General features: G+C 39.9%; 1 protein-coding gene across 1 annotated transcript in view; it reads right to left on the reverse strand.

Annotated features, from left to right (window-relative positions):
* Nucleotides 1–27,670, reverse strand: part of ABLIM1 (actin binding LIM protein 1) — a 141,442-nt gene that overhangs the window by 85,044 nt on the left and 28,728 nt on the right. The window contains exons 3-5 of the mRNA XM_009881639.1: nucleotides 22,458–22,592; nucleotides 7,171–7,354; nucleotides 4,517–4,626 (exon numbers count right to left, since the gene is read on the reverse strand). Of these exons, the coding sequence (XP_009879941.1) occupies nucleotides 4,517–4,626; nucleotides 7,171–7,354; nucleotides 22,458–22,592 (429 nt within the window). The remainder of the gene's footprint in view (nucleotides 1–4,516; nucleotides 4,627–7,170; nucleotides 7,355–22,457; nucleotides 22,593–27,670) is intronic.

Raw genomic sequence — 27,670 nt, forward strand, 5'->3', positions numbered from 1 at the left:
TTGGACAGGGAGTTTTTTCCTACCCATCTGGAAAGCCCACTTTCTATTTGAAATGCAATTTCTTGATTAGTTCATGCACATCACTAAAATGATCCAACCTTTCATCAAAAAGGTAATCAGAAATAACTAAAACTTCCATACCAACACCCAGACGAGGAACTAACAGAGAAAGAGCTTGATCTCAGGTGGAGAAATAACATAACATTCTTACTGAAGTGCTTTATTGTGGAAACAGTGAAGTGGAATGCCTAAGGGAAAAATCTCTATTTGAGGAAAAGAGAAATGTATTAAACTGTTCAAAGACACGTAACCTCTTCAGGATTTCAAAGATGATCCCCCAGCTAGAAGACTGCCGGGTCAAGCTCCACCAGCACAGACTGCTGGTACCACCTTATGTGCCTGCTCTGAGTGTGTGGGATCTCTCTACGGCTGCTCCACTCTCAGCTGTACTTTCCATGACACCTCTTGTATGTTCAAGAACACATGCAAGCCAGTGTGGTATTTTTAAAAATGAAGGTCTGACTAAACTAGGGGGTTTTATGCTCAGATGTCCGCATCAGTTCACTTACCAGCTGCCTTGGTGGGAATTCACTGATGAAATGGTCTAATGGAGAAGAATCAAAGAGGGTAAGCCTGTAAACGTGGCCAATCTACTTGCCTCTGCTTCAGACAGTAATGCTCACAGAAATCCAGAGTGCATACCCTCAGGCACTATGCATTTGGCCACTAGGGGAATAAAATAGTTTGAGGTGCTGGGAGCTGGAAAGATGTATTTTAAAGCTCACACTACTCTTTCAAAGGTACCTAACGGTAACATGGATGAAAAACAAGGATTTAGGCAGACTTTAGGGTCTTGAATTTCTCCTTACACAAGCTAAAACCACACAAATTGTCTAAATTTTGTGACTTTATGACTTCAGCTTTGACTTTTTGACTCTAAATTACAGCATGAAATTAGGAAAACACACACATAATTTGCAGATTTTTAAAGGTGGCCTTCAAAAGAAGTCCCCTGAGTAGGCGATACAAAATGCTGAGGGACAGTGAAATGAGGCTGTCATATATGGAACAGATACAATGCAGGAGATGTTAATTAAAGATGGTAAAATGGGTGGGCAGGGAGTGTGGGGGGTGTGGAAGCAGGGCACCCGTGGCCAAATAGCCAAGCACACAGCTTGCAGTCCTGCCTAAAATTTAGAAATAATAGATGTCTGCACACCAGCTTCTCTGGAAAGATTATATGGACGGTAACAAACACAGGTGTGTTAGCATGTAGCTAGAACACAATAGAAAATAGAAAGAGCTTAAGATGCTTCTGTCTACATCTGATGCTCTACATCTGTCCAGTCACTTCACTTTACAGATCAGATCTCATTTATCAAGCTGTCATATGAAATAAAACAATAACAGAAAAGAACACCACCCATTTCATTTGTCTGCAAAGCTATTTACAGGTATTTGCTATTAGATTTCCTGCCAAATAAATGAAAATCCCAAAGCTAGTGCACTGTGTACATCTAGCAGTGTCTAAGCAATAGGGTTGACGAAATTATGAATTATGATTACTCTGTAGCATGTGGATACTGAAAAAGACTGACTTAGAAAATAAGAATAAAAATGAGTCATCAAAATGGTTCTTCAAGAAAATGGCTATCATTATTCCAGGTAATACATGTGCAGTAAAAGAAATACATTATTAATATAAATAAGGTAAATAAGTACCACGGACCCAACCAATATTGAACAAAAAAGGAAAGTTAATTAATTAGTATTTTTCCTTTTGATTTTCATTGGTGTGCACTACAAAAGAGTGTAACAATATTCCGTTTCATGTTATTCAAGATGTTAACCCCTGTATTTAGAGGCATTTGATTTTCCTTGAAATCGTCTAAGAAAAGCTGTCAATATGCCTTTAATTTATGTGAAGTAACAGATATAAAAATATGGCATGTCAGCGTTAATACAGACATTCTAGTGGATAGAAAAGGCTTCCTTTTACACTATATAAGCCAATCAAACCTGATATACTTTCAGTCTACTGAATTTCCTCACTTCCAACCTTGTTTTAAGGAAAGCCTCCTCTAGTAATCTACCTGGAAGTAATCAGAGGAAATTTACAGCAATATCGGATATGAAAGAGATGCATAGCATGAATGATATCATCTTCTAAAAGAACTTGTATTAAAAAACCCATCCTTTCAAAAAAGGGCAAAGCGTTACAAAAAAATGATGTGTCTGATTCAGCCAGCAGGAGAGACATGGAAGCAATCTGGAACAGCTTACACTAATTAAAAATTACTCTTCAGTGCCAGCAAGAAAGACTTCTCCATATCTAAGTCAACTTTTGCACAAAGCTAAAGCAGCAGCTGGCATATCTTTGAAGACAGAGGACACTTCATTAGTATGCTTTTAATTGAGTTTTTCTGAACTTATAAACACATGCTGGTCTCACTTTTATTTGTTGTTTTGGAGAGTTTTGCTCTAAAATTGCCAGAAACTCTATACTATATCTTTCTACAAGTCTTTGTCCATAAAAGAACAAGATGCACAGCAGCAGGTACTTGCATATTTTGAAGTAGTGCACTCTAAACTCTGAGCAGTTAAAACACTTGCTGTGTGTACTGGCAAGACAGTTTGCCCAGCGGGACCCAATTCTGATTTAAAAAAAAAATAGTATCTTACCACAAGTAGCAGGGAAGATTGTTTTATAATCCTCGCTACCTATGACTTCAGTGTGAAACCCAAGCAGCAGTTCAAGCAGAGACTATGCCTATCAGGAAGTGACTCTCCAGCTCTTTTGCTTGCCCACTACCAGAGAACTTTAGCCTATCATTTGTAGGGGACATTTTAGCATCCGGAGTCATGTATCACGGAAAAACTTTACAGTTCGGGTGACAGAGCAGTGGCACAGGCTGCCCAGGGAAGTTGTGGAGTCTCCTTCTCTGGAGATTTTCAAAACCCGCCTGGATGCAGTCCTGAGTAATGTGCTCCGGGCAATCCTGCTTTAGCAGGGGAGTTGGACTAGATGATCTCTAGAGGTCCCTTCCAACTCTGAAAATTCTGTGATTCTGTGATCTCGGATGCGGCCACACCGCTAGATGAGTGCACTACTTTTTGAGAACCAGATGTAGTGCGATCCAGATGTTTCTGTCATTGAAGATCGGTCGTTTGGGAACCAGTGCTGTGACATGCTCAGAAAGAGAATGTCAGTACTGTCCAAGGTCCCTATGCCTTGCAGTTCCTTGCCAATTATGCCTCCTAAATATCAGTAATTGAAATACAATTTCCAGATAATACCTTTGTCTCAGAAGGATTCTCTGGGTGCCTGAAATACCTTATATATTTCTATGTTGGTTTGTAAGCCTTGGAAGTCTTTTTTCAGGTTCCTAATTTCTTCCTTAACTGATTAGGCTCGTGCATTTTCAGCTCCAAATCTACAGTTTTGGTGCAAAAGTATCACTTAACAGACAGAAAGGCATGATAACAAAAAAAGTCTCTAATTTTCCATTTTGCCAAGTGTCTGATTACATGTTCTCAGGCAAATCAGATAACCTGAGATTCACTTGACTCATCCGCTGAGCACAAACATTATCCAACTTTGCCTTTACACTGCACTTTATGAGCCTAGGATCTCAAAGCCAAGTACCAGTACAAAATACACAGTGTCTCCCTGATGGAAACCAACATCGGTGGAGAACTACCTAGTGTCACAAGGAATTTTGTAGCCATTTTGGATTATAAAATGATACTGGGGAAGTCATTACAGATTAGACTGCTGAGTACAAACCAGCAGTCAGGGAAAGAATCAGAAATCCCCAAAGATTAAAAAAATTAACCACTAGAGGCAGAGATTAATATCAGTAATTTACAAATTATCTTTTAAAAGCATTAAAATACAACAGCAAACTAAGTTAATTTCTTTCCCAAACTTTCTTCATTCTCTCTCTTTCCCCTTAAATTGCTTTCTCTCTTTTTTATAACGGTTTCTTGAGGTTCTAATCACAGTATCATTGTGGTATCAGTCTACTGGAAGCACAATCCTGGTGATACTCCTTTTGAACAACAATTTAATTAAATTAAAGTGTTAAATAGTAGAAGAAATTTAATTTCCTCTGACTTTGTCCTCTTTTGAATACTTAAACCTATGCAATTATACACAAAAAGAATGGAATCTATCAACTCTGGAACCTCAGGTTTCATCAATTAGATACTTCTCCAGTGCCTATAAAAGAATAATCAAGCCCGTTTAAAAATCCAGTCACAGGGGAAAAGTCATTTTTTCATATTGAAATGTGTAAGTATCTCTTCCCACCTGTAGTACCAGATACTTTTAATCAAGAAAAAAAAAAAAAAAAAGAAGGAAAAAAAGATGGTACCCAGAGATAGTTCACATTTCTAAAGGTGAAGAAAAATAAATAAATAAAAAAAAAACCCAAAAGATTGCACTGTTAGTTTCAACCAAATGACAATCAGCCTGGGAGAATGAGAGGCTTCAGAAGGAAGATAGCATACTTACTGCTTGAGGCAGACAATTCTTTTGGACTGGAGGACATTGGCTGAGCACACATCTGACAGAGACAGTCCCTTCCATTAAAGGTAACTCGATCGCCTGGTGGAAACGGACGCCTGGAGAGTTAAAGACAAAAATGCATCTTAGCAAAGGTTATGCCAGAAATTTTCCTCTGTTCCCTATGCCTTGATTTTGCTGCCTTTCCCCAGTGCAATCAATATTTTACAGAAACTCAGGCCAAATAGTTTCTGCAATGTGGCCTTGGCAAAGCCAGGCACTGGAAGAAATCCAATCCGTGGATGCAAGCAGAGCAGAGGTCAGACTTGCCTTGTATTTTGGTTTAAAAAAGCTATCAAACGTACTTTATCTAAAGAGTAGACGACAGTGAAATCTACTTAGACACAACAGCTACATTTATGATGGTGTCAGCATGATGTTGTGGGTAGCAAATGGTACAGAAGAGAACTCAAAGGAAGAATCGGAATTGGTCTTGAGGCTAGTGAAGGAATATGGAGGTCGCCTCTCATAAATACACTAATTTCATCTGTACTCAGCAATGAAATATATGACTATATTACGGTGGATGTAGCAGTTTGCAAATAAAAAAATAATAAAAAAAAAAGAAATTTTATCCACATTCATTCTCCTCCTAGAGCTTTAAAATAGGTATCTACATTACAGAACCACCATGGTAATTGCTACCTGTGCAGACGGTGTTCAAGGAAAGGTAAAGGCTGAATGTGCTATGGAAGTTTGAGATTACTTGCTGAACCCAACAAAACATTAAGAACATGTGTCAGGCAGAAGTTGACATCACTGTTAACACTTATTTGGTGTATAAAACAGAGGATGAACAACATTTTGTATGAGTATGTCATTAAAATTAGAAGGTTTAGTAATTCCGAATCTTTAGTAAGTAGCTTTAGCTGCTGAGTGCAGACCTCCCTGCACCACGCCTCACTCCAAAACTGTGCTTAACAAATGAACATCTCCTTGTTTCCACAAAACAAAATGTTTAAGGCATTGTTCTGGTTTCCCTTCTACTCCCTTTCCTAAGTTGGCCATAAATAAATAAGCAGCAATACTGCATTTCATGAATCTATTCCAATGACTCATCTTTTGTTCATTCAACATAAAAAGATTGATGCAAATTTATGTACAGAAAATTGATGTCATGTTTCATACTATATCATCTACTTTCACACTATCCTTGGGAAATGAATCTGAAACATACACAACATATGATCACCAACATGCAGTAAATTCACACGCTACCTAAATGGAAATATGATCAAAATACTTTCAATAGAAAAGGTCTTGAAAAAGGTACCAGGCTATAAGACAAAGTACTTGAACTACTCATCAGAGATAGCGATGAAAGATTAGGGAAGCACCCTGAAAGTCTGCCACACTAATACCCAGACGCATCATATGACAGGATCTCCAACAAGGTACTACCTCAGAACATAAATTCTTGCCTTTCTTGTTCATCTCATCCTCCTGCGTTAAGTTTCAGACCATTTGACTGCTGTCAGATTCTGATTTCTGGAGAACTCCACTGTCTTATTTACCTCTAAGACTACAAAGGAACAGGCCCTGTCTTCTGGGTCCTCCCTCTCTGTGAAATCTACTTACATCTCTGTCTGATGCTTCCTATGTGCCCCTCAGGCATTACACTGAAACTTAAGAAAAATTCTGTTTAACTTGCAGGGCTCAGAGCAGTAGAAATTAACAACCTGATGGCCATTTTAATTCCAGCTTGGTAAATAGTAAGTATACACATAACACAGTTGGCTTTCTGCAGAATCATGATGGCGCCGTATCACTTTACTTTCACTTTATGTCTAGAAGATTATTGTTACTACCATAAAAATGTGCCACTACTATAAAAACCTACAGTAGCTTTACTCCCCTAGTGTATCCAAAATATTATACTGATAACCATAGCAATCAGGTACATGCTAAAACAACCTAAATTCTAGCACAGTCTCAGTGCCTAGAGCCAGCTAACAGAGGACACTATGCATAGGGACTTTGGGTTGAGTTTAGGCTGCAAAGTTCAGCTGAGATTTTCAAGTACAGAATTGCAATGAGATCATGTGGAAGATTTGCCCAGTAGTTTCCTAAATTCTGAATTAATAGGTTAGTGAGAGTTTAAACAAAAATACAAGTTAAAAATACCACCTTTTGTCCACACAACCTTAGCTAACTTCTTTTTATTCCCTGGTTCTCCTACTAGGGACAAGAAATAGTATTTGGGAAGAAGAACAATTTCCAATTGTTCTTATAGCCGAAATGACTTCTCTATTGTAGTATCTAGAATTTCATTTTACCTCATTTTTCCCATCAAGCTGGGCTGATCACCTGAGCTCAACTCAACCCATGTCCATTATCTCAACATATAAGCCTGATACTGAATTCTTTCGTATGTGAGACTAACTTTCTGAGAAGAGGCAACCAGATATAACAGATAAGCTGTGTCCCCCAAATAAAGGAGTGGTATTTTGAAGACCCTCAAAGTCAGACTTGCAGCAGATCTTTTCCAACCAAATGCTCCCCAAAGGGAAATGCGCCTTGAGACTTGTGTCTCATGATGATACCTTTTCCCCTGTTTTCCTCGTGCTGGGTTCACACCATGTTAGTTGGAAGGGATGACTTACTTGCAAACAGTACAGGCAAAGCAGCTTGGATGGTAAGTTTTTCCCAGAGCTGTCACAACTTCGCCTTCCACGAACTCCCCACAACCGTTGCAGCGGGTACCATACATACGCTGGTAATCCAAGGTGCAAAGATATTCCCCGTTCTTAATGAAAAAGCCTCCTTGTGCCAAGTCACAGCCACACACTGGAAAAAAAAGCACATACAGATAGATTGGAAAAATATACCTACTAAGGACGTTAGCAACAGTCTATGCTGCCAATAAATGAGGTGACTCTGGTCATCTTGTTCCCTTCTGTCAGATTATTGCTTTCTCCTCCTGTCACTATATGCCTTGACATCCCAGCAGATGGCTGGTATTCTCTGGCTACAAGAGAGCTTGTAATAAAGACTCTCCTTGGACGAATCTGCATAATCATTACTTTCATGTGCTCGGTCCTCACCAAGACCTCAGTTACCTCCAATCATCCAGTTAATCGCGTTATGAGAATTATTTGTACCAATGCAATCTTTCTTTCACTTCTGGGACTGGAGGTGACATGGTTCCATAAACAGGACAGATTTTACTAGCATACTAGCATACATCTTTCCTGCAAGCATGTGCTTTATTTTAGGAAGCTTTCAGGGTGCTAAGTCTTTTTGAAACAATAAATATTTTAGAAATGTTGTATGGTTTAGATTAACTCCTCCAGTCCCCAGATAACACTGAGCTGCTCCACCATTGCTGCATCAATACGTTTTGTTTTGCTTTAAAAAGTACGAACTTTGAAACACCCAGGTTGATTTTACAGTATTAATTTAGACATAAATACTGGGAGTAAGCTGCAGTGAAGAGACAATCAAGCATTAAAAATCGAGCCACATCTCCGCTATATATAATTCATGATATATGCAGCCAAACTATACAACAGTGTATTGAATACTGAATAAAGTAAATAGGAATAAAGAATATTCCCCACCTGCATTCTGAACAAATTAATGTCCCAAGAACTACTATTACCTTTGAGTGCCTAATCTGCATTGGTCTTCTGTTAGTCTTTCACATACTATATTCCCTGTACTTCATGGATTAAGGTAAACAACTCTAGTATCTGCATATAGACTTGTGGCCATGTACAACTTTATTGGGAAAAATAATTGTGTCAGTAAAAAGGTGAAGGACTAGTCAGGGATTTCTGTGACTTGGCAGTTTTTCCACTGTTAAATGCTTATTCACCCAAACCAAAACACATCACAACCAGGTGCTTGTTTTACTTTAAGAAATGCTAAGAAATGCATTTCTCTTCAACACAGGAGAAAGCAACCAATCCATCCCAGAACAGCCATGGGAGATGGGAGACTGAATTTCACACTTCTGCTTCAGCTTGGGTTGAATAAAGGACTTGAACTTATCTAATGTCCCACAGTAGCACCAAAAATACTACTTGCTTCATGCGAGTTTTAAAAGTTCTTTTTATTCACCTCAGTGAGAAAGCATAAATAGGAGCTGCTATTTCAATTCTTAAACAAATATATATATGACAGCTCCCAGGCGTTTTGGTTTCAGCTGCTCCCACTGCTCCTCTGTGTATCGCTGAATCTGTGTAATTCAGTAAGAGAAACTACTCTTCACAGTGGTCTAGGATGCTACCTGAACTCTTAATCTGCAAGCAATTCCATCTCATCCCTCTTCCTAACATTCAAGTACATTCAGATCAAATATCAGAAATATCGAATATCAGAAATTTTGATTATTAAGGGAAAATAAATAAGCAGCATTCTAGGTCCCTGCAGTTACAGAGTCCTTGAAAATTTGAAATATGAAATACAGAAAGATTATCAGGGGAACTGGGTTCAATTCATCTCTCCTCCACAAATTCCAAGCACGATGTTATGCAAAACATTCATTCTCTACCCTGTTATAATGGGCTAATACCCTATTAGCTACCTGTCTTGAAAATTAAAATTGCAAGGTGTTTGGGGCAGGGATTGCTAATTATTTGTGTTTGACTGTTGCCAAGCCTCAGAAGTCTAATGAGTGTTATTGTAACAGTAATTAATAGAATAACAATAAACAGAATGCACTAAAATGCAACTCACAATTGAAGCAGTACCAGTGCTAGCAGTTTTCCGGTCTCACATTTCTGCATAGAACAGTGTTAATATTTCATGTGCAAACAAATTACATTTCAGGGTGGCATTAAATCCACAAGCAGCCAAAACTCAATTATCAATGACTTAGGAGAATTACAGAGAACTATTGTTAAGGCTCTATTATAATGCTGCAAAATGCTCTGAGCTGGTTTTCAGGTACACCTACAGAAAAAAACCTCTTTCATTCTTCCTTTTTCTTCTACTGATCGCCATTTTGTTTAAAATACTATTTTCAAACTAACAGTACAACATCATATAACCATTAGGCAGAAAATACCACATCACCACTTCACCTCAGACTCTTCCTGAGTTGTCAACCATCTAGACATTTTTCACTGGAGGTCCAGAGGCAAAACCTAAGCCCACTCATAATAGATTTGCTTTTCTAAGCTGCCTTTGGTGGATCCTTACAATCAGATCATGGAGTAACTGAGAATTCTACTTTAATGCGTAAAAGTTGTTAGGGGTTATGTCAGTATTCAGACTGTTAGATCCTGTGGTGATGCTGTATGAACTGGAGTATTGTCATGGAGTGGTCATTACCAGATGCTTCAGAAGCTGCTAAATTTCATAAAGAGCTATGGAGTACTCATGTGTCTATGCAAAAGTTTCTTCCTAACCTCCTTTAGTTTTTAATTCAGCTTGCAGCTTTAATGTCCAAGTCTATATACATCTCAGTTTCAAGCTGAAGGCACTCAGCACGCTGCTGGCTCTGCCTCAGAAGCTGCATATATGAACTCTCTGGCTCTTTACTACGGTCCCCAGTTCTACCAATGAGTCACCTTTTGAAAAACTCGTTTAGTCATTATGGCTCCCTTTACCTGCCTAGGTAATGAGTCTAATAAGGTAGGATGATCAAAAGTAACTTTCAATCCAACCTCTGTTCTAGCTTCTTCTGAAAATCCAGCTTCAACATATCATACAGAGATCTGTGGCAGATCACTGCTTGCAAAAAACACTACAAACTTTGAATGAAAGTGTTCATGCACTCACAATTATTAAGCTCTATCCCTTTTGCATGGCCACAGGGATTCAAGCCTAGCGATGAAAATGGGGGATAAAATTATCTGGCAATTCTTTTAAAAACAGTAATTACTATTATTTAAAAGAAGTTCCCTGTATTGCCTTTTTCTTTATGAAGTCTCCTTTCCACCCAGTCTTTTATTCTTTTTGTCAATACCTCAGAATGAGTTAAAATCTCTCATACTGGCAAGTCATGAATTCAGGCACAGACAGAACTGCTTAGGATGTGAACCACCAGCAGATCCATCATCTTTGGTGTACTCACAGCAGGGAGCACACACCAATCTGCAAGAATTAAAGACAAGTCCTGGCAACCCCACATTACAACGGATTTTTGCAGACAATTTAGCACGTGTTCCCATCACTAATCACAGCTTTACGCTACATGGGCAAAACAAGGGTCACCCAGCCTGTTAACATCCATAGTTGGAAAAATGTTGTTCCAGCAGGCTGCTTTCACTTTGAGTCAGAGATCAAATCAGAAAGGATGAACATGACTGTATCCACACTTGGTGTACAATGTGGTGTGCAAACAAGGAAGGGATTTAAACAGCTTTTTTATTTTTTCCCTTTTTACAACTATGCAGAAGTCATGGTTCTGACAATAAATCCCCTCAAGCTTAAACACATTGCCTTAGCACACATATTTATGACCACTGTAGAAATACCACAGAAAATATGGCTGAATTGTGATTGTTTTTATTAAAAAGAAAGAACATCTGCCCAGCAGCATTCATGCCACAAACGGCAGAGGCAATGAAGAGACACCAGCTGTGATCACTACATATGTACAATAAATCCCAATAGTGTGATCTAGGTAATTGCTATAATACAAATATCATGTCATCAAAGAAAAACGAATACTAAACTGATGACAGTTAATAGGAAACATCAAATTATGTTCTTTTATTTTTTCCCATACCGATGGGAAAAACAACTTTGAAAGAATTAACTAGTGGAGCCAATAGCAATGTACAAATCATGTTCGAGGCAGCAAAAAGGAATTCTGTAAACATCCATCACATGGAAATAGTTCTATAGGAGAACAACATTTCCCCAAGAGCCCTTCCTGCTCAATATGACGGAAGAAATTCCCTTTTACATGACCAGAACCTCCCTTCTGAAACAGGAGACACTGGAGAGCATTTCTAGTCCCTGAAGGGCCACAAACATAGAGACAAGATTAAAAAAAATCAGCTTTTATTCTTTAAATAAAAAAAAGAAAACCATTCTATTCAACAGCTCCTGGAAGAACTCAGCCTTTTTCTGAGTCCACATATCAAACGATTTCATATTCTAAACAGACCACCCTGCCTCTCTTGTGAATGGAATAAGCTGGAATACAGTCCTGCCTCTCATGGTACAGAAAACACAGACCTACAAGCCTTTTCTCTTTAACAGCTCTCTGGGGCTACTATTTTGAATCCTTGGAGAACAAAAAGATTGGAGATACTGTCAGTGCTGCTGTCAGCTCTCGAAGCTGCAGGGTCTGTGTATGCAAGCCTGGACTATTACAACAAAGGGTAGCTGCTCAAGAGCAATCCAATTGCCTGTGATCTCCAAGGGGCTCAGATCATTCTTGAGTCGCTTCCAAGCTTTAACGGATATGATGAAAATGAAGAGATCAGATTTTTTTTCAAAGTGCATGGAAGTAGGATTTGATCCTACTGAGCATTATGTAGGATTTCCATGGGGTTATTGTCAGAGTTGAAAAACCAGGCCTTAACTAAAAATTGTTTCAACGCTGAAGAAACAAAACCACACAAGCAGACACTATGAGCATGGGCTCTCAGTTTGCATAAGTGAATGCTATTCATTATGAAAAGTCTAATGATCTGCCTTGTCACCATGCATTAAACAAGGTGCAAACTCAATTTCCTGTTGGGGTTTTATTTCTTTCTTGTATTTCTAAGCTTCATAGAATAATGGTGCTGTTCTCAAGCAGGGAAATATTCATACAACATTTATTCCTTAGGACATAATGGATTTCTTGTTTGAAGGAAGAAAGGAATTTGGCAATGTTTCAGTTTATCATCTACATCTAAACAAATACACAGGAAAAATCTGTTGGTTTTTTTGCCTAAGAGAGAGCTTAACAAATCCTGTATTGATGAAAGGAAGGTTCACGTTCTTATTAAAGTTTAAAGTTTCCACATTTCAAATGAACTAAGTCTTTCTCTGCCTTTGTTTAACTCCTCTTATCAACACTTTTCTTGATGGCATAACCTCTGGTTCCTTAAATCATTTAAAGAGTGAATGTACGTCCAAGTATCATCAGAAGACCACATGAGAAGGGTAAATCTCAGAAGCCATGCTGCAGCACTACCATTGCAGAAAGATTACAAAGCACCATTAAGAAATTGCATAGAGCTTTTTGCAAAAGCTGTAACACAGATCCTGAAAACTCTTTGTCACGCTCCTGTCACTGGTGATTTTTTTTGCCATACACTGATGAGAGATGCATTTTGACCCAAGCTATTTGGAACTGTGTCCAGCATTACCAGCGGTTCTGGAATCTCTTCTCATTTCAGCAGATTGGCTTTAGAAACAATCCTGGGAAGTCAAAAGAGCTTTATATACATGGAACAAATACAAGTAATGTTGAGATCTGCTTTGTTATCTAGTCACCAGCTGGAAGAAAGGTTTAGCAGCTAAAATATCACCTGAGCAAATGATAAGACTGCATTTCTCCCTTCTTCCCCTAAATGGCTCTGGGATCCCCACGAGAAGCATCCTGTAGCCTCCAGCCAATCCCTTCTCCTCTTCCCTTGAAAAACTTCTCAAATGAAAAGCATTTCAAACATCCTGCCTGCATAACTAATGAGTGCCACTGTCATTATGGCACAAGCAATTCTCAGTGGGGTACTTGAGTGAAACTCCTAAGCATTTAATGCAAGCATTCACTCAACTGAAACCACTCATGATGACTGAGTTTCAGATGAGCTGAGAATTAACTTAATCAACTTCCTAACCAACGCCATGACACTGCCTCTAGTCCTATGAGGTCAGCTTTCTTCTGTTTTCTTCTTACCGCTGGAGATACAAACAATACTGCACAGGGAAGCTTGCCTGCCTGCACCTGACATGCACATATTTCAGTCTTCCTAGCAATCTAACAGACAATAGCTAGTACCTGAGCTCAAAAGCAAGCAAAAAACCAGCCATATACAATGTAGCAATGTGACAGCTTCCAAACTAAAATATCAATGTTTTGTGCACCAGGATGGAAACAATGGCAAGAATCATTCAACCATTTAAAACACCTTTCACATTAAACTAAGCACTAGGTGGAGATCAAAGTCATTTATGGGTCTGTGGGAAATGAAGCTTGAAGAAAATGCAACCAGTGGAAAAATGTCAAAGTTTAGCCTGGGATAGCTTGGCTGTAACTATCAAGATGAGAGATCTCTCCAAAAAATATTATAAATAAACAAACCAAGGATTAAGAATAGAACAAAAACAAACCTACCTCACCCATAGACTTAGGAAACAAGCCAGGCAAATGAAGGATACACTGACAACAAACCCAAGCAACTTTCCGTATTCTCATAAGGATGCTCTGCCCCACTCATCAAACACCTGTAAAGCATCCTGCTGGCCCTCTACTTTCAAAAGGATCCAGTAGCTTGTTAAAATCTGACATGGCATCTGTCAGCGTTCATCAACATCAGCCAAGTAGTGCAATTAATTTCATTTCCTGTCAAATGTTTGGTCACTGAAAGAGACCTCAGGCCCAACTAAACCAAGATCAGTGTCACCCAATTGCCATTAGTAACATTAAAACCCCAAGAGCAAAACACGGATCCACTTTTTAGAATGGGATGAAACTGCTTGGGATTATTTTCCTGTCAACATCTGAAGCAAAAATTAACAATTCAGTGTTGTATCTGCAAATAGAAAAAATATTTTGGAAAAAAAGACCCAAATAAAAAAGGACATTGCTATTGAAAACAAGTAGGGACAGAGCTCTCCCTACTGCTTATGGGTTAGAGGAGGGTTAGGGTTGTGTTGCAAAAAACCTGGGTATCTTACAGAAAACTTCCCATGCCCTTACCTGAACCTGAAGTGAAATACCAATAGGAATTACTGCAAGAAAAAGAACAGGCTTCAAGACACAGCAGCTAAGATATGCAAATATAGAAATGGCATTTACTCTCACAGGTGCAATTGAGGCTTGCTTTCATATCAGGCTACCTGAATGCATGAATTCACAGCTGAATCCCGTTTCCTGTCATGGGAAAAATTTTAACCTCCGTTAGCTTCCCAGGAACAGCAGAATCCTATTGCTCCCTGGATTTTCTAAACTGTTCAAACCTGATTTGCTGTTCTTAAACACGTTCTCATTGTTCCTCATAAGGTCTCCCTGTGCACACAGATAACAGCGTGCCCCCCTTTTCACTTTTTTACTTGATTTGTGTATGAGTCTCTTCAGCAGCAAGTACTTCTTTCTCATTTTCACCCTTAAAATCTCAACTTACTCTTCCTCATTCCCTTCCATGGGACTTTCTACCCTAAAGGATGCAGGGTGGTAATCCTTCAAGATCCTGAGTCAGACCCCCAAAGTCCTGACCATCCAAAACAGGATATTGTAACATTTCTGTCTTTTTTATTTGTATTCTGCTGTTAGACCATTTCAGGTTCATATTTTCCAATGTTTTACATTTTAATTACTAAAAATACCCTTTTCTTTAAATGAAAGCTGAGACACTCAGGTTTAGGAAAAAAAAAAAAGAAAATACAAACACTCTTGAGAAAAATCAAAAGACTTAATAATGTTAAAGGCTGTTTCAATAACCAAGCTGAAAAAGGGAGTTCACAAGCTGGCAAGCAAAACCATGATGTATTGAAAGAGAATTACAATCCTGGAGAGCTTTTACATAAAGAAGGCTCTTTGGTTCAGTGATTCAGAGCTTCAAGGGACCTCGTATAATTTCCTGATGCTCAGGAAGAAGCACATTGTATCCACCAGTTACTTTACCGTGTCCAGAGATCAGCCTCTGTTTCAGAAGTATTGGTGGAAATGCAGAAATCTTTAAAGCAGTGCACTGGATATCTACTACAAAAATATTCTCATATTTAAACTTTCCATCCACTGACACTGAACTATGAATAGCACTAACTACCCAGCAGCCCGTTTGCAGCCTCCTCCTGCCGCCACTGAAGGAATCTGATGACAGATCAAAGGTCAAAGAACTAATGATTTAAAACACATTCCAGGCTGTTGATACAGTGTCTGCTTACATGACCCTAACTTCTTCCCAGTCCTTCAAGAGAGGAAGATCCAGTTCAAAGTCAAAGATTACAGAGCATCCCAAAATGTAAACTTAGGAATCCTCCCCCTTCCCTGTCAAGCTCATTGAGCTACAGATGATGTGGCCTTGCAAAAGTCACCACATAAAAGAAACAGACCTGTGCCTGGAACCTTAACATACCACAAAGGATTCTGGAAGTACATATGGATGTGCACTTTCCTAAATAAGCCTGAAAGACATCTAACACAGAAGAGGAAAGTTAGCAAATTTGTTCCATAATTAAGAAACTGCTTTATGCTAATTTATACCAATGTTTTAATAAAAACTAAGAGTTTCTTCTCCGTGGGATACTCTGGGTGTGTGGAATGCTTCCTGTGTGCCAAGACTTGGCTTTGCCTTATAAGTAGCAAGAATATTAGCTGGTAATTGCCTTTTGATATCTGATATCGCTGTAGCATGTAAAACATTAATACACAGTGAAACATTTCCACCTGGCATAGCCTAATCAAATTACAGACATTTATGCCACATAGTGAGGACTAGAAAATTTTAAGACACCACCCATATTCTCATGGCAGGATTGCTAATTTATGAGATTATTATTTGTTTTTAGTTTAGGCTACCATATGGAAGTTAACTGTGTCTTCCAATTTATATTCGACATCAAGAACAGGGACACTGTCTACTATTTGAAATACTCCTACCACAAATACTACATTACCTTGTTAAGATAATGCAACCTATCTCTATGTGTACCAAAATCAAGCTATGTAAACTTTTACATTGCTACTGTGAAAGCTTAAAGCCTGTTCTGTTAAGCAATGAACTGTACTGAAACCAGCATTTGCCTCTAACCCAGAAGATGAATCACAGGCTTAACAATAAATTCTTATTACAGCAATTTTGCTAGCCTCAAAGTTTCCTCTCCCAGTACATGCAATAGGGTAAAAGGAACTGTAATCAATCGACAATGACAGAAACTTATCATTTGTATCAGATCACAATTTAAATTGGGATATTAAAATCTCTGCTCATGCACATTGTAATTTAGGGCCTGATCCCACACATATTTACATTTGTAAAAGACATTGCAGTGAACAGTCTTAGTTTTTCCAGAAAAGTTATTCATGTACATAGATGCTTACAAGAAAAACTGTTTACTTCTTTATAAGCTACTAATCCATTCTTGTTAATGCTTATTAAAGACAAAAAGTAAAACAATGAGGGCTCTAGCTCAGTCTGTTCTTGCTCCAAACTCCTCATCTAACCTCTCAGCCTGCTGCTTCCATTGCCTGGTAACCATCAACAATTTGGTGCGGTAAGAACAGCATACTCCTGATAAAATTAAAACTTATTTATTACAATTGGAGATAACACAGAATCCAATTAAGCTTGCACTTTAACATACAATGGCGTCATTCCTTAGCAAGCTAAGTGACTTTGTTATAAAACAGCCAAAGACAACTGCTCTGAATAGTGCTCCTGGAGCTTCACTCTTAAATGTCTCTTATCCATCCCCTGTCCATCATTCCCATATTAAGTCCAGCTCCGAGTCAGCTGCTGACTGCCTGAGATTCTTTGCCTATCGGGAGGCTGGCAGAGCTTACCTTCTGGGGGACAGGCCACACCATTTTCAGCTCTTTGTTTTTTTTATCAGCTTTTATCTGGAGCCACAAATAGAACTAGCCGGCCTTGCCAGGCAGATAGGACAAACCAGCTGTACACACTTGCTTCTCAACAGGCTGGGAGTAACAGCTTGCTGCACCTTATCACGCAGTATGGGAACACGTCAATCGGTGGAGGTTTTACTTGTCATCTTTGTCAGGAAGCAGTTGCTCTGTTCTGAGGAAGATTCCAGAGAGGGACAGAGCACCAAACTACAGGGGAAGATGATTGTCTGATCACATTACGTGGCAGATGAGCATGTCCTGAGCTGGCTGATGCAGCACGGAGGCTTAAGTCACTGTGTTCCTGCAGTGCAACAACCACCGCTGACACATGCCAAGCAATCACAGAGTGCTTATGTGTCTCTGACATAACCTAGGGAAGAAGGATTACGATTACACCAAACACGCGTAACAGTATGATGTAAACACAACGTTGAGAGCATGGAAGGCAATGCAAAAAAAAAAAAAAAAAAAAAAAAGGAATCCCATACAGAGCAAAATAAGGACAGGTTCACACTGAAACCCTGCTACTATGTAACTATGTAACTAGTGTGGCAGCTTTCTGAGGAAATAAGATTTTTTCCACATCTTCACTAGACTATCAGACTAAGCCTATAGGTAAAAGTTTAAACATTTTCAGGAGGTATAACAGCAGTCAGACAAGTATGCGCTTGTTCAAGTCTTTCACACTGAAGATGTATGAGTTGAAGTCTCAAGAGCAAACTTTAGTATGCAGAAAGGAGAAAGCTGCATCTACAGGTGGCTTGGTTGTCTGCTACGTTCTGGTCCCAGTATCAGGAGTGGTTTCCTCTGGCTAACAATGTACTATATAAGCCGAGGGGGTCTAACTCCACCTCCTGTAGAGTCGCAGTCATGTCAAATTAAAAACCCGTTAGACTAAGAGGAAAAAAAATGCTTACTTGAACATCTGTGTCCTACTTGTATGAACCATATGGTCAGACAACATGCCATACAAGTAAATGGCTATATGATTTAAACAAAAAGTGTACTCACTTAAATATGAGAGACCAACAATAAACAAGCACTGCAGCTCACGTATAAGATTCAAAATGGGACTTGGAGCAACCTCTGACACACCCTCCTCTCCTTCCTCTCAGAGAAAGACAAATGAACGTGAAAAAGATGACACTCGCTTGCTGGCAAACCCAAGTAATAAGGCACAGACTGAATGAACAGCAAGAGAAAAGTCTCGAAGATTCAGCACTGGCCCTCTCAGTTCAAACTGGGATGTGCAGATACTACAAACAGGCAGAAGCCACATTGTCACCCCCCTCTCCTAAACAATACACAAACATATACAACCAGTCACCTTCCACAAGCTCAAAGTTTCCTTTAGAAGCTAATAATAAAAATCATAGTTTCATTTACATCGGAGAGAGATACTTCTATAGCTCTCCTTTCTCTGGTTATCTTCATGCAAGCAGTCATGAGCTCAATAATATTACAGAATATTAAACTGTCAACAGCTTGGAAATACCTCCATAAACAGAAGCCACAATGAGTTTAGATATTGCCCTAGGGAGAAAAAAGTAAATAAATGGTAGTAAACCCAGCCTTACAACAGAATAGTCAAAGCACAAAAGCAGCATATGAGCAAGAAGCTAAAAAAAAAGCGAAAGAAGAAATTAGACACCGCCCCCCAAACCAGCAAGGTTAATCTCACATATTTGGCAGAAGAACAATTTCAGAGCCCTCTTCCATCTGCCCCCTTGCTTTATCAGGAGGTCCCAGGCACACTGCTGCTTGGCCTGAACTACCATTCTGCTTCATGACTCAAAAGGTCTCAGCTGGCCTGCTGCTGGAAATACCCTAATCTTTAGGAGTAATAATTACGGAATACCCTAGTCTTCTGTAAAAACTACTCACCACAGGCAGAAAAAGTAAAATAAACAACTTGTTGCTGTTTTTGAACTGCTTAGGGATTATACAACATCAAGTACTGCTTGAATTACAGCAACTGTAATACAGAAAGACGTAGGCATTACCCCAAGCGTTTTGGGAACAGTGCACATAGTGCTCCTCTCTGCGTTCCATGACAGGCTGATACCATTTCAGTTTGACACAGATCAATATCCAGGATAAAGTTAAGTATTTTTGGATCTATCTAGCTGTATTTAACTAAAAACTACAGGTAAGAAACACAGAGTTTCTTAGATTCTAGCCATTCATTTTTCAGCACACAAATAACTCATCACCTTTTTTAAAAAAAAACTTTAGTAACGTAGGAAAACAAGTATTTCTAATTTCTGCTATATCACATCTGTTTAGGAAGCAGAAGGACAGAGTTATAGCAATCACACTACTACACTATTCCACCCACACCTGGGACATGAAAAGCCTAACTGAAACTCAGGGACTGGGCTTGAGGCACTTTTCAAAGTCTGCGTCTGCAGTATGCATGCTAGATGTGGACTTTCAGAAAAGATAACTTAGGTTTAAAGGAAGTAAAAAACTCCATAGTATAGATGCGGTTACTCTGTTTTAGTTACTCAGTTATCCTGAGTAACTCCAGCACCTTTCTCCGTGTTCGCCACCAGCTCCACCATGTTCACCTCAAGCCTGAAGGCCTTTCACTGTGTCTATCCCACGCTATGCCAGGACTGAATGTGGCAGGTGCTGGTTGTCCAGGAGGAACCCCTCCCTTGTTTCACGTGGGCCTATATATTTCTCCATATTCTCACCTTTCATCCTACATACTGCGGTGAGAGAGTTACTTAATTCAGCCAGCTCTCCACTGTTGTCCATGAAACAGAAACTGTACGGAGAAGGCAGGATTGCCTCCTGCTTCAGAACGCCCATCTTCAAAGGTGATGACTTCATGAAGAGTAGCTTTATAATTATTTAATGCTTCATTAAACCTCTGCTTTGTAAAAAACCACGGCGACTCCTTGTTGTGGTCACAGAGGGCTCAGTGGCATGAGCAGGAGCTGCTGAGAGTGCCCCAGGTCCTCACCCTGAGGAGCGGGCAGGGCTGTCCCCATGCCCAAGGCAGCTCCACATCCCAAAGCCTGATAACCCCTCTGCAGAACCGGGCATGGCTTCCTTACGGCGTTTAGGCAAATATAAATACAAATATGGAAATATAGAGATACTTATATCTGAGGGTGAGGCTCAGAGTGGAGGCCCAGTGAGCAGCAGGGCCAGAGAGCGGGAGAGGCTCACAGAGTGGAGGTCTGCAGGATTACAAGGCCAAGGGCGAAAGGAAGGGAGAGGCACAGAGAATGGTGGCCCACAGAGGGGGAGGCCCAGTGAGAAGGACCGATGAGTGCATGTGAGGGAGCCCAAAAAGAGTAGGGTGCCTAAAAGCATGGGAAGGCAATAAAAAAAGTGTGAGGCTCACATCACAGAGGCTTCTACAGAGTTGTGGTGGCCCAAAACTGTTGGATGCCCCCCCCAAAAAAACTGGGAGGCTCAGAGACTCAAAGCCCTCAGAGGTTGAGAACAAGAGTCAATGAAGCCCAGAGTGGGTGGGAGGCTCACAAGTGGAGCCCTCAAGAAAACGAGGCTCCATAAAAGGGGAAGCCTCCATAAAAGGGGGAGCCCCAGAAAATCACAGCCCGCGGAAGGGGAGGCCCAGAGAGTCAGGGAGCCCCAAAAGCATGGGAGAATGAGCGAGGGGGAACCAGAAAGGGAGGGAGGGTCATGCAGGGCGGCCTGAAGCAGTGGGAGGCTCAGAGGATGAGGTCCCATGGAGGTGGAGACCTAGAGAGCCAGGGAGGCCCCCAGCAGGTGGGAGGCCCAAAGGAGTCAGGCAGGCCCAAAGGAGTGGGACGCCCAGAGAACCCCGGCCCGTGGGACAGGAGGCCCCCAGCAAGCGTGTGTGCATCTATGTATAGACATGCACGCACATGTGGCATGCGTGTAGGCATGCATATTGCTATTTCTTGAACTTCACCAAAATCCAACCACAAGAAAAGCAAGTAAAGAAAATTCTTTTGGATGCTCAACATAAAAGCTCCAGCTCGGCTCTTTCTGAGGGTCACAGTGTCAGCACGGTGGTTACAGACATCCCTTGTCTCCTGCTCCTTTCCCTTCTGTAATGATCCTCTGCACCGCTCGCTCACTGAAGGCACCTCTCCTAAAACCTGTGGCCAAAGACCCCCTCGCCCCAGGACATACCCCCCAGTGACCACCCTGTGTGTTTCTTTTGGATGTCAGTATCCACCAGGGGTTTTTTGTGGTGGTTTTTTTTTTTTTTTTTTTATATGCAGATGCTCACTTTTAGCAATCAAGTCAGTTAAAAGGAGCTTAATTTTCATAACTATCCCTAATGAAAGGCAGTGGTTGCTATTAACAGTTTAAAAAAAAAAAAACCCCACCCAGATTTATCCAAATCCTTGAAAAAGCACTTGGAACAAAAACTACGAAAAGACAGAATTTTCCTAAGTATTTTTACACTGTATTTCTTTTCATCACATCACACTATACAATCTCAACATATACTCACCTTGTATATGGAAATAACAGGAAATACATACAACACAACAATTGAAACCAAGTCAGCTATTTACACTGGATCTCTGAGTGGCTGCTAGGGCTATACTTTCTCTTCCTATGTTTTGCAATTCTCCATAAAACACTTCATCTTGCATGTTTAGTGTTGTTCCATTGTTTCCCAAATAAACAGGGGGAAAAAAAAAAAAAATCACCAAAGCAGCCAGAGTCTAATTATGGCCTAATTCACTATTCGGGAAATATGTGAAACTGTCTGTCTACATAGAACTGTACGAAGCAAATAAACCTGAAAATATTATTAAAAAAGCTAAGATTTTTTTTCATCTCTTTCAGGTACAATTATCTATTGTGTAGCTTCTACTCAGCAAACGGTAGAAAAGAAAAAGAATGAGCATGTAAGTATTCAGAGCAGAACACGTTCTTTTGAGTCTTGCAGTGGCGGCAAATTTACCCCCCCCTCCCCCAATCAAATGTCTCATATAATCTTTATTTTCAATTAAATTGTAGAAGTTTGCATATTGAATTTGTTCTGTGTGATGCTGAACACCTTGCTGTATGTACATGTGTGATTCAGCCATTCCACCCCCCATTCTTCACCGTCCGCACCCACAAATCCTTCAGATACAGAGCAACGCAAATATCCTGTAACTGGCCGATCACAGGAAGCGTGACCTCTCTGGTTCAAGGTACATTTGCACAAGTTGACTCATTTCTAACAGATGAATATCAAGGTCTTACCCTTGCAGGTGAAGCATTTGATGTGAAAGTGTCTGGCCTGAACACGGAGTACTTCACCTTTACATGGCTCCCCACATTTATGGCAGTGGATGACCGGCTTTTCAGAGGGGTGGTGAGGCTCCTGAGGATGGGCCACTGTAAAGCAAAACAATATGATTTAAGCCCAGACAAAAAGAATATTTTCTCCTGTACATAAATCTGTGTTCTCGGACACTTTTCATCATGATACCAATGTATTTGTTCACATTTTATGCTCATATAAAATGCCACCCTCATTTTTTTTAAATATAGCCTTTTCATAAACCAGCCATTCACATCAACTACTACCTCTTTCCACTGAGGCTGCCATGGAAAGGTGAGAAAAAATCCCCTCCACAGTTTCAGTGCCACAAAATGTTTAAAACTGCTTAAGGTTTTTCTTTCCAAGAACGTGAGTATGTGTAAAACATTCAATGAGCACACAAGGCAAGAAGAACTGGGCTATTTTAATCCAAGAAAGAACACAATCCAAGCAAAAAGAATGAAAGGAAAGCAATTCTGAATCATGTTTTGGGAAACCAGATCAACCAGGTAGCCTGACGTTGCATGCAAATGACTATATTAAATATAAACAACAAACATCTCCATTTTGCTACAGCACATACCTAACACAGGGAAAGCACTTCTGACTAGAAAAGAAGCCAATGTTATTTGTCTCTACTCCCATTACTTCTAGCAGAAACAACTCTCTGCATGCAAATCAGAGATATTAGGAGTAGACAAAAATGACCAAATTCCAGGTACTGGTAATTGATCAGCTATCCCACAGCCCTGAGCAGAGCTTGGGTAGTAACAGGAAAGGTTTGTGTCAGCTTTATTGTGTATTTCATTGTTGTAATAAAAGTTTTATTGCCCCACATTTGGCTTCCGTAAAAAATGTTTAACTTTTCTCTTCAGATGTGTCTTGTGGGAGCTTGGGGCTCCAATAGAAATGCACATGTGTAAGCTAGTGGAAGATTGAGTCTCAACTGTGCTGCCTGAAATGGGAAGCATTACCCAGAATGTTCCCAAACAAAACCATGCACCTTCAAATCTCCCTCCCACGCCCCGTTCTAGCAGGAGAAAATTGTCCTCCTTCTAATATTGTTCTAAAATGAGCGACGCTCATCAGAAAACTTCTGAGAAAACATACCTCTCTACCCATGCCTCTGTCTTTATACCATTCCTGTCCTGCTTTTCCTGCCCTGCAAAGGACTGGCTGCTCATACACCTACATCACTCTCACTGTCACTGGGAATAGTCTGCATTATTTCAGCTCAGTGTTTTCTGGAGCTCTCTTTTCCTTTACTGATCAATTCCTAACATCTCCCCAGCCAGGATTATGCTTTTTTTCAGGTTACTGGTTATGCAGCAACATAACAGATACCTTGCTCATATTTACTGCACCAGTTTCCTCCTCTTCCTCAATGAATTTCTAGGAAAAAAGTCCAATGACTTCATGAAGTCCGTCTATATTACTCTCCTTTATAAATGCCTTAGTGAAGACATGCTGCTATCGTTCTGCATTATATAAACACAAGATTGATAATAAAAAAGCCTAATATGTGATTGTAACAGCATCAAGAATAGAGGATAAGATATATTCCAAGCAGTAATTTCTGCTGTAAGTCTAGCGAAACTAATACGGCAGCTGCTATTTTGTTCTTCATCCCCCCACTTCTCACTCCAAATCTTCAAAGGTGGCGGTTCAATTTTTCTACTCAAGCTTGAAGTTTTGAATACCTCCTCCTCTGGTAGCCTCGTTTCAACTATTTGCCTTAAGCTGTTATTCAGCCCATACCGGTGAACCGAATGCAGTCGGCAATGCCAACCAGTATTTCAATTAGCAGCTCCATTTAAATAAGAGCCCAGTAAATGCCTTGCCTTGAGTGAACCTCATCTAAGAGTCTGCAATGCAACACTATTTCTGGAATGGAAGTTATAATTCTTCCAAACAAGAGTATTAACTATTAACTTGTAACCAAGGAAACACATAGTTTATGCAATGAGAAAGAAAGAAAGAAAATAAGAGACAAAAATAGAGCCAAGTGCTAGCAAATTAAATTATTATGAGGGAAATTTCCTCTCAGACAGCCTGAGATGGGCCTGATGCCAACTGAAGAAAAGGTAATAGGACTTTTAAAGCTGCTGAAATGAGGAACTGGATCAAGGATTTGGGCAAATGCTCCCTAGGTCTTAAATGCTGCAGTGTGAAATCTGTAGCCGCAACATTCTGCTCTCTCAAACTCACGCATGGAGGGCACCCTAACATATCCTGCATGCCAGCATCCAGATCTTCTGGTATTGATCTAAAGAGAAGGTTTTGCCCTTTACTAGAGAGTAAATAAATGTTTTCAGCACTGGTCCAATGATGCAACTTCTTTCCAGTTCTGCCTTTACAGTCATTTAAATGAATACAAATACTGCTAGTTGCTATTTCCAGACTGATCTCTTAAGTGAAGCTAATTATGGTGCTTTGTCTTACTGGCCTCAATTCGGCATTGCAAGTCAAGACTGAGTAATTGATTTTTGTTCTCCTGCAAGGAATTGCTTGCAAGCTTTTTCCTTTGGATATATGCAACATAGACAAGGCTTTCCAGTGGCAGAGATGACCCTTTAGAGTCACCAGTGAGGGCAGAACAGGGAACTAAAGAAAAAGAAAGAGAAATACCCTTACAAGCAGCTTATGTACTGTTTCTGACTGAAGTCCAGCCAGCTTACTGGACATGTAAATTGGGAGCTGCTTTGGGTCTGAAAACCCTGAGGTGCTAGGAGCTAGGCTCATCTCTGTACAGGCATTTCACATCTCAACACAGTAAATATTTCGGGCTCTGCCTGCACCAACCCTCCCCACATCAACTTCATGCTGGAGGACATATTCTCAGGTATCATCCACCAGCAGCAATGGTGCAATAAGGCAACTCTGTATCATGGCTAAGTCAATAACAGACTCCAGCCATTACAATCAGTGGCAGGACACTAATTTAGGATCTGGATAACCCATGTTCCAACCCCTGCTCCGCACCAGATATCTGGGCTCTTTGGATGGCACACCCTTAACTCTAAAGGAGAAGGGAAGTTCAGCTAAGTCTCTGAGCCTGTAACCTATCAGCTTAAAATTAGACTACCTGAATGTTTTAGTTTCTCTCTGTCTTGAGTGTCCTTGACTGTAAATCAGGTGTAACAGCACCGTCAGCCTCACCCTGCTGTGAGAATAAATACAGACGACAAGGTTCCCAGGCTCTGGGACGGAAAGAGTCACAGAAGCACCTAAGACAGTAAGTCACTCCTGATGGTCACATATGTCACATCCGCTGAATTTCTGGAAGCAGCATTCATTGGAAAGTGTGTGAGAAGACAAACACTAACTTGAGGAGCTGCGTCGCCTTTAATAAAGTTTCAAATCCAAATATATTGACACCATGACTATCTTCCAAATTAAAAGAACATAAATTAACAACTTTCTGAGGGAGAGATGCTACCAGAGCAAAACATTCTTGGTCCACTACTGGGGCTCATGATTGCCTTCATATCATAAAGTTCATACTCACTGCATGGGCAGAGTAATATAAAAACAAGTCAAGTAATTACCAGTTCCAGTATAGTGATATGAATTCATGCTTGTCTATCTACAAATCATGTCAGATTAAGTCAAGATGTGATTTTATATCATTTTAGCCCAACCAGTATAACAAGGTGCATAGATTCTTTTGTGTAAGATTATACACAATGTATTTATCAGACTAGCTCACATCAGTGAGGTGCAAACACCTACTGACACAATGGATCTAGTTTCAAACAAATTCCATTCCATCAAAAGCACCCGGGCCACCAAGTGAACTGTTTTTTTTCAAATTCGTTCTAGTTAAACTACTGCAGTGTCTACACTTGAACAAAAGGATGCTGGAAGCAGACATACAGATCTTACAGGTGCAACAATTCGAATATTTAGTCTTATTTTTATTCCTTCAGCACTTTTCAAGGTTAACTATGAAGGCTACAGTACTTGTAGAAGTCTAAGTTGTCGCACTCTACAATTTTACAGAGACTAATTACAAGAGATCATCAATAAAACTTTTCAAAAGTTCCAGGTTCCTCTATAACAGTTTTAACTTCCAATGCTATTGGGCACTGCCTGAAGACATTTTTTTTCTTTATTAATGAACATACATGAGATACATAAAGGTAAGCCATGTAAAGGTCTATAACACAAAATATACACACAAGAGCTTTTCAAGCCAATCTAGGCTGAGACTTCCACTCTTGCTTACAAGACCAGCTTAAATGAATAATTAATGCTTTCTTAAGCTCATTTGGGTTTCCAATAAGACAAATCAATGTCCCATTAAATATCCAATTTACCCAGAGTAACATGTACACTGACTGGAACAACTGGGAAGCCTGGATTATATTGTTTAATTGGGGGGGGGGGGGAGAGAAAAGAAAAAAAAAAATAATCAGTAGCACCTTCTTCTATGAGGAAGACAGTCATTGGAGTCATTGCTTTTGCTAACATCACTCCACACGCATATCACCATGATTTTTGTCATTCCTTACGTTCCCTTGTGACTCATGCAATGTTGATTTCATTACATTTTGCAACCACAATACATTGATGTAAATTCAAAGCAACTCTACCAGCTTGAGAGTACTCATTAATACATTTTATCAAAACATATCAAAATAATCCCACACCCACAAAAAAAAAAAAAAAAAAAAGGAGAAAAAATTACAGAATCACTGAATGGTTAGGGTAGGAAGGGACCTCTGGAGATCATCTAGTCCAACCCCCCTGCCAGAGCAGGGTCACCTACAAAAATTAAAAAGAAAGAGATAGAAAAGACCAATAACAACCCAGTGTTCATATGAGAAACCGGAGGCACTTTCTGAGCAAAAAGAAGGAATGAATTTGCTGTGCAAAGTTTAAAACTCTTGTCAGTGCTTCTTTAAGTAAAGCAGATCATTGTACAAAGGTTTAAGAGCAATTACATGTTTTGCTGCATCAGCCAGAAAAAGGACCTCAGTACTCATACCAAACCCTTCTGAAATGGAAATCACAGCAACTACCTGAAGAGTAATGGTTGTTGAATAAAAGAAAACACAGAAAACAAATACTGCAGCCTCCCTTATTGATGATTCTCTCCCTGAACACAGAACTGTTCGGGAACCAAAGGCTCAAGCTAAGTGACTCTTAG

Source organism: Charadrius vociferus, unplaced genomic scaffold (genome assembly GCF_000708025.1).
Source record: "Charadrius vociferus isolate BGI_N301 unplaced genomic scaffold, ASM70802v2 scaffold282, whole genome shotgun sequence".
In the NCBI taxonomy this organism is placed as follows: Eukaryota; Metazoa; Chordata; class Aves; order Charadriiformes; family Charadriidae; genus Charadrius; species Charadrius vociferus.